The sequence below is a fragment of the Trachurus japonicus genome, chromosome 22 (genome assembly GCF_045865225.1).
Source record: "Trachurus japonicus isolate A0001 chromosome 22, Traja_1.0".
In the NCBI taxonomy this organism is placed as follows: Eukaryota; Metazoa; Chordata; class Actinopteri; order Carangiformes; family Carangidae; genus Trachurus; species Trachurus japonicus.
The window spans coordinates 10146834-10155314 of NC_140928.1; the positions used below are offsets into that span (position 1 = coordinate 10146834).

At 40.5% G+C, this 8481-nt stretch overlaps 1 protein-coding gene across 2 annotated transcripts in view; it reads left to right on the forward strand.

Moving 5' to 3' along the window:
- The window catches only part of trim9 (tripartite motif containing 9), a 40731-nt gene extending 33173 nt beyond the window's left edge, over positions 1-7558 (forward strand). The window contains exons 8-11 of one of the 2 annotated variants that reach the window (XM_085767337.1): positions 492-530; positions 1933-2236; positions 2723-2885; positions 4132-5444. In XM_085767337.1, coding sequence (XP_085623463.1) covers positions 492-530; positions 1933-2236; positions 2723-2885; positions 4132-4209 — 584 coding nt within the window. In that variant the 3' untranslated portion in view covers positions 4210-5444. Of the gene's footprint in view, positions 1-491; positions 531-1932; positions 2237-2722; positions 2886-4131 lie in introns of both variants that reach the window. The other variant, XM_085767338.1, reaches the window with a different exon arrangement.
- Positions 7559-8481: the final 923 nt, after the last annotated feature.

Genomic DNA, 8481 nt, shown 5'->3' on the forward strand with positions numbered 1-8481 from the left:
GGCCCAGGCAGCCTCCGACTACCTGACAGAGAGGGAGCACTCAGCAGCTGTCGGGGGCTGCACACACAGTGATCTAACCACTCAGACGTTTCCAGAGCTCCGACGTCGTTCACCCGCCCGGTCGGACCAGGCTTTGATGTTGTCGGTTTTATTTCCCACAAGTTTCTCAATCAAGAGCGGTTCTCTCTTTGTTTTCATGCTTGCTCTTTTCAAGTCTGGGTTGTTTCTATAGGAGCTGTTTTGTTTTGTTTTGTTTTGTTTTATTTTATGGTTTCTCTTTCTCTTTTTTCTTTTTGTTATTTTTTATACTTTGGTCACTGAGCCAAATCAGCCTCCCTGATCAAACGTGCTTTTTTTTACCCCCTCCACCGTCCCTCCCTGATCCCCGTCTGCTTCGACGCTTCGCTTCGTTCTCCTCCTCCTCCTCCTCCCCTCTTTTGCTTTCTCCTTTCCCCCTCTCTTTTTCTTCCCCTTTTCATTTCACATTTCAGCTGGACTCCCTCCATGTGATATTCAGTCTATAGGCACAGGTATGGACGGCTCTCATTGCTGCCTTGTTTCCTATTTAATCCCCTCCCGGCCATTTCCTGTTTCATCAGTGCACCCCTCACTCTCAGACCAGCAGGTGGGCCGTTTGCTGCTCTGTGGGCTGCACTTATTAAACGTTCAATATGGGCTTCTAATAAACGTCTTTGTTTTATTTCCTTTGGGAAATAAAAGGTTTGCAGTGAAACTTTACTGCACACAGTGACACCTCTGAAATGTGGACAAGCAGGTCCAGTGGAGCCCACATGAAGTGCAGACGCCCGCCTGCAGCGCTCCCACATTTCTCTGTGTAGATTTAAGAGCTGTGGCACTAAACCTCCAACCACGAGTCAGTCAGTTTGCAAAAGTGTTGTTAGCATTTGATTTGACCTGCTGTTGAAGGAACCATTAAACCATTAGGGACATTTTACAACAAACCCAGAGACAGTTTGGGTTTTATTTTATTCAATTTAGAGATCTAGACTCTCTACGTTTTGGGGATTTATATGTAAATGACTCTCAACAAAAACATTTTTAATGCACTCAAAATATTTTTAATGAATGTAAAAAGAATCTACATGTAACTAAAAAGTTACACAAATGTTTTTCTGATGGACACACAAATATTTCTTGCTGAAATCCACAAATATAACCAATACATTGATTATTTATCAGTATAGCTATATAAAAAAAAATATGTATAGGGTTTTCTACTATGAGAGACATATTAATTAGTGCAGCTTTAAAATGGAATTTAAAGAGAAACCCAACAGCATCGTGTCTCTGCAGAACGATCCAGATGTTTCATACTTTTGTCTTTTATGGTAAATGAAAAACTATGATTACGAATATGAGTAATATGATTCCTCTAAATAGTATCCATCTTTTTATCCCCCACCCACTACAGCTTCACACTATGAGGCCAACCTGTCCTATATCCTAAAATCACTGTGGATTTCCTCTATTGAAGAATCGTTTTTTTATACATCTATAATTGATGAAAGAAAAAAAATAATCCAGCTATTTTAAAGAGCTTAGATGATGACGCCACTCGTCTGGTTCCAAGCAGGGGAAAACAACTGCCAACTATTATTTGCAGCCTGTCTGACACAGGGGTGATATTATTAAGATTATTATTATTAAGATTAAGTTAAAGATTAAGTAAGTTATATTATAGTGTGATGCTAAGGACTTTTGATCATCATTAAATATCATGTAGTGATAGTTGATCTTCTCATCTTCTCTCATGTGTTATTCCTTCATTTTAGAAGATTTTACAGTGTAACTTCACCTCATCTGACCGCCAACTTCCTCCTCCTGTGTAAAGTCTGTTCAACTCGCCTCTGATTATCGATTAACTGACGCTGAACAACAGGATGTTCAACTCTTCTCCTTCTTCTTGCGCAGTTGCTTGGTTCACCTTCGACCCCGCCTCCGCCCACCCGGACATCATCTTCTCCAACGACAACCTGACGGTGTCGTGCAACAGCTACGACGACAGGGTGGTCATGGGCAACTCCGCTTTCTCCCGCGGCGTCCACTACTGGGAGATGACCGTCGATCGCTACGACAACCACCCGGACCCGGCCTTCGGAATCGCTCGGGGCGACGTCTTGAAGGACGTGATGCTGGGGAAGGACGACAAGGCCTGGGCCATGTACGTGGACAACAACCGTTCCTGGTTCATGCACAACAACTCGCACACCAACAGGTGAGGAAACTTCCTGCAGGACGGACGTTAACAAACTTCCTGCAGGACGTCGCAGAGTAGATTCAGGTTTTTTTGTTTGCATATTTGATTTTTGATTTTTTTTTCAAGAACAAAGTTACAGTTACAAACTCACACAACATATCAAATCAGGAGAAGATTCAATGTCCACAAGGTGGCAAAGTAAAAATGAAATGAACTCACAGTGACAAGACAATAGAAAGTGGAAAAATAAATACATTTAAAAAAAAAAAATAATAATAATGACAGTAATAAATGAATAAATAAATAAAGTACATTATACAATAATCGGAGATACTGAGGGAGACATGGGGTAGCATCACTATTCATAGTTCATACCAAGTCGAGCTCCAATACAGCGAGATTAGTCTACCTGGTGTGCTGGTAGATTTTCCATATACTAAATTAAAAATGGCTGCCATATTTTGTAAAATTGTCTTAACTGTACTTCTTTGTGCGACTCTGCAGGTCCGACGGTGGCATCAGTAAAGGCGCCACAATAGGCGTGCTGCTCGACTTCACGCGCAGGATCGTCATCTTCCTCATCAACGATGAGCAGCAGGGTCCGGTGGCGTTCGAAGGCCTGGAGGGCGTTTACTACCCCGCCATCAGCCTCAACCGAAATGTCCAGGTACAGACTCATGTTGTTGTGTAGATCCACAAAACCAACGTCAACAACTTCAGGGGGAGAATTCTTTAAATTATTATGGTTAATTAACCGTTTCTCACTGCTGTAAATGTCCTAACCTGACAATTGATGAGATGTTTTCTGCATTTTTGGGGACATTGAAGATTTTCTCCGCTTGGTTTTAATATAAAGTTGTGTGGGTTAAAGATTTTTTCTTATTTTTAAGCTCTGCAAACTCTGATAAAAACACATAACAACATCATGTGTTGACACTGATTTGGTTGTGCACCTCCACAAAGTTCAGGGGTGACAGATTTTTTTAAAAGAGAAGGTCAAAACAGCAGAGGCTAAACTATCAAATAATTTAATGAAATTTAATGAAAATACATCTGATACAGGATATACAATGCAACCTATTAGCAATTTTTGTAAGCCCTGATCACCCTGATGATTTGCCCATCTTACACTTTAAGCAGAGTCATTTCATTAATCTGTTTGAACAGACTAAGTCCTCCTCCTCGGCCTCCTCCTCCTAATGATGAGTAAACTTGACTTGAAGTGTAAAATCAGCGGGACGCCGCTTTCAAAGGTCAACATATAATCATGTTGCCATGTAATGTATAAATATTTGAAAGCAAATCTCTGCAAAGTGTTTAAATTTAGTGCATTTAACAGCATTATTTACTTTCTTGGGACGTTTTATATCCACTATATTATTCAGCAATAAATATGATGTATTTTCCACCACTGTGCGCTCTTAAATAAACCACATACAATAAGCTGGTTTACCCTCCAGAGTCACATTTGATTCACAGTAAGTGATCAACATGCAGAGGCCCCCTGCAGCTGCTTCATAGCGGGCCTCGGCTCCCTGAGCGCACCGAGTGATGCTGCAAGCAAAAACAGAGGTTTTTACTCGCAGATCAATGGAGCATCACATGAGTACAGTTATTATTCATTAAAACTGCTCTTCCAAGTTTTAAAAAATATGGACTCAGAGGATTAAACCTTGAAAGAGGAAGCTTCAAAGACCTAACAACAGTTAAGAGCTTTGAGTCTCTTATTGCTCTCAGCCAGTTTTTCTCATAGTGAGCAAGCAAACTGCCTCCAAGACAAAACACTCACTGAGGAAATGGCTCAACAGCTCCACCTGCAGGCACAGCAACAAAAAAACAAACTTTTTTTTTTTTCACCATACAGTAGTTTACCATTAACCCATATATCTGTATGTCAATGTATTTCTCCACAGGTCACGCTGCACACTGGTCTACCCATCCCAGACTTCTACACACCCGGGGAGGCAGATCCGACTGGCTCCGTGTGCTAAAGACTCACCGATGCCCGGTTTGGGGAAAACCTCTCCCAGTTTTCCCAGGGTTCATCCTGCCAGTCATTAACTCTGCTCCCACCCTCCTCCTCCTCCCCCTTCCTCCTCCTCTTGTCCCCCTGACCGACTGACCCCCTGACTCTGTGTAACAGGCCCCATCCAGCGCTGAGCCATGCCTTTATCATGCCTAAACCTTGGACACATGGACCGACTGCAGAGCTCTTGTCAGACCGAACGGTGCTTCACCATCTGTACCTTGAATTTTTGACGTGACAGCGACAGTCGAAGGAGGTGGAGGCCTGTTGAAAAATAATCACCGTCTCAAGCCAATGGATCAGGAATGTGATAAAGTTATGTACAGTGATGATAATAATAATAATGTGGGGTTAGAGGAGTAGTTTGATATTTATTCTCTTGCCAAGAATTAGATGAGAAGACTGATAACACTGTCATATCTGTCTGGTGGTGATTATGTACCTTCAGCCAGCAGCTGGTTAGCTTAGCTTAGCTTAGCTCCAAGACTGGAACCGGAGGGAAACAGTTTGGTTCTGTACAAACTTCAGAGATTATTCCAAAACACCACAAATGATCACTTATTGAAGTCCTTTGTAAAATCTGTACAAAAATTATAGCGTAAAAACACGATTTTGTAATTAAGAAAAAGTCCGGCACATAACTAAAACTACTACAAACTACAAATTGTTGTTTATGTTCTAATTTTTATACAGATAAAACAAACAAAAAGCCTATGACTTGGGTTTTTTCACATTAAGACAAAGAAAGACGGAGCTACAGTCGTTCTTTCCCTGTCTCCTGTCTTTATGCTAAGCTAAGCTAACCGACTGTCCGCTGCAGATCGAAACAAAAGTTTCCCAAATTTTTTTAACAATGTCTTTGAAGGACGAAGGTCGTTTTGTAAATGAGCGGAAAATGGAGCCCCCGTCACATTTCAAAAGCACACGTGCAGAGCCACAGCATCTTGTAAATCTTCTTCCTGCCTTCGCTCACAAACACCTCCACAAACGGGGAGAGCGCGAAAGTCATCTTTTTTTGTGTGTGTGTGTGTGTGTGTGAGTGAGTGAATGGACGGATGGACGTTGGATGGGTTGAGGCTGGTCAGCAGCAGCAGCAATGATACCTGGTTGAGAGCAATAGCCGACTGTCGCATCCTCGTCTGTGTAAATGAGACGCTTTTCTTAGTGGCTTAGCTCATGTGAACCTTCTGTATCGTCTGTAAAAACAAAAAAAACTAAACAAAAAAGACAAAAAACGCGGCGTCGGCATATAAATGATACTGGAAGCAAAGCCTTTCTCTGCAGTGCAGCTCTCAGAACAAAACGGGAGGGTGTTGTTGGTGTGATGTATCATAAAAGCAGGTGATTCTGTGCGTGGAAGTGAGTTAAAGAAGACGACTGTGAAGCTATTTGAATAAGGTGCTACAGCAGCTCGCTTAGTTCTGGCTTTTTTTTACTGTAGGTGACTGAATCCTGGTAGTTTTGTAATATTGTTATTGAAATGATCTCTTGCAAAGAGGTGTATAGCTAAATAAGTTATTGATGTTCAGAGTTTTTCCAATGAGAATTCATCAATGTTCCTTTATTTGATGTCTAGTTATAGCAGCACAGAGAGGAAGTAACTGAATATTTTTGTCGCTTTAAAAATGTCTGTTCTCAAACAAAGAGGCTTTTCACTTACTGTGAGAACCAGTTCACGTCAACAAAGAAAGTAACAGGAGCGGTGATGATGCGCTGGGGATGTTTTTGGTGGCGTTACATTTTTTTGGGCAACAGCTTCCTCAACTGGCAACGATGTGTGACAGAGAAATGTCTAAAGACTGCCATTCCCAAACACAAGAATGCAGCAGCAGCGACCCACTTAGAAACCAGGAAATCTTCTGGGGCCCCGTCCAAACTTTAAATCTCAGCTCCGATCAAAACAAAAGACCGATGTGAAGCATTTCCCTAAAAAATTTATTCCAGAAACAGAAACGATCCAGTGATGGCAAAAACAGGGCGTATTATTAATCAACTATCCACATGCACAAAGATCTGAAAATGTGCACATCTCTCAAAATGGATGCAGTGATAGGCTACTTTATGCTAAAATGCTAATGCTAATGCAGGTGGCTGATGGGAGTGTCGTCAAAGTTACTGGATATCTTGAAATTTTGACCTGATGATGGCAAAAGAGGAAAAACGAAATTGTCACAGTTCATCCTCAGAAACACATGAACGAGTGTATAAAATTACAAATCTCTCCATCCAGTACTTTTTGATATATTTCCCCTAAAACCTCAACAGTGGCACAAGAACAGCTCACAAGGATTCATCCTCTGGGAACCATGAATATTTCTCAAAAATCCTAATCCTCTGGAAACAATGACCCATTAATAAAATACAAGATATTAAACCTGAAGTTGTGCTGGAGTAAAAAAAATATTCAAAGACCTTTTTGGGACCATAAATGTTAGACCAAAGTCTCTCAGCAACACACCCACCGGTTTCAGTCAAGACCAAAGTTACAGAGCAACACAGTTAGCATGTAGCATACTGCTAACTCTAACTGAAGCGCCCGTTTGAGGAAGCCGTCGCCTTTTTACAAAAAAGACGCCTAAAAAAAGTTTACCTGAGTCTCATAGCCATGACAGACAGAGTTACACATACACGTCTTTAGCATTTACATGAGGTGCTATCATGTGTTTGAGCTTCATGGGTGTGCCTTTTCCCCCCTCTTCTTCAATACCCAAAAGATTTCTGAAACTTTGCTACAAACTAGATTCATTGCTTCAGCAGAGTCAACCTTAACATCTGTGATGCCTGACTTCACCTGCTGCTATATTTTTTCTATCGTACAAAAAAAAAGAAAAGAAAAAAGGGCAAAATTCAGCAACAGTGATCATGTTTGTTATGGATATAATAACCACAGTATTGAAGGGAATATTACAGCCAGATATGGCAAGGTGTGTTTTCTTAACTTTTTAAATTATATTATATGTTCCCCCCCCCCTCTTCCCCTGGGCTTACACTGATTGTAAATCATCTGGGGCTGCACACAGTCAACTCTTATTATTTCCAGTATGATATGTGCATGTGTTCTTTCAGTGATAAACTGAACCCAGCTGGCTGCACAGCTTTTTTGCTGCAAGGCTGAATTCGAGCTTCGGTTTATGCAACACTTAAATTGGCTGTTTTTCAAGGATGAGCCTTTTGTCCGGTCGTAATTATAATGCTGCGGCACAAAAGCAGCTCTTTCCGCAGCAGGTCACTGAGCAGCGAGAGCTTCACACGGACAAGTGCAGCCTTTATCACGGCATTACACAACCCCAGATTACAGGATGAATAAACAAAAAAACTGTTTATTTAACCAAAAAACTGTTTATGATAAGACCATATGTCTGGTATGAGACAACATCCACTCTTTTTTTAATTTTTTTTTTAACATAAGGTAAATTCTCTTTTATCAGCGTGTGTGAGGAAAATGTAAATGAACGATGACAAAAGTGTTTCTGTACTGAACACATGGGGTGCTGACACTAAGAAGTGTGTGATTGTAATGTTTATTATTTCTCAAACCAGCCAAATACATTTTATTGATATTAAAATAGACCCGGGGTGGGGGATTTGAAGTCTTAACATACAGCCTCATAAAACCTTTTATGAATTATTGAAAACGTACACACAGTCGCTGGGCGACACTGGGTGTTATATCTCCAAATGTACATACATATGTGTGTGTGTGTGTGTGAGTGTGACTAAGTGTGTGTGTGAGTGTGTGTTACCTGCACTGTAACCTCATTTTAACTCCAAAGTGATTTTTCTTTTTGCCCAGTTTGATCCGAGGTGGAATGTCATCGGTCAATATTATTATTACTATTATTTACAGTGATACTGAAATATGTCTATGGAGAATTTTATGAATATAAAATGAACATTGTTACAACTTTGATTTTAACACAGTATGATTACTATGGTTGTTATGATTATATGTCTATCATTACCATATTACTGCTATTATTATGATGAGTTGAAGTGTAATATGAGGCTCTGTGTTTTCTGTATGTGTGAATATTCAATAAATAGGTGTCAACGAGGTCTGGAGTATTGATCTGTCTTATCTGATCCTATCTTTTTTGTTAACAAATGTAAATTATTGTAGATTAAATTTGATTGTAAGTAGTCAGTCTAACTGATAAAGGCATGAGTCCTTTATTTAGTAGATGCATCTCCGGCAGCTTTGCACATCTGGACACATCCTTCAATACAAGAACAGTGA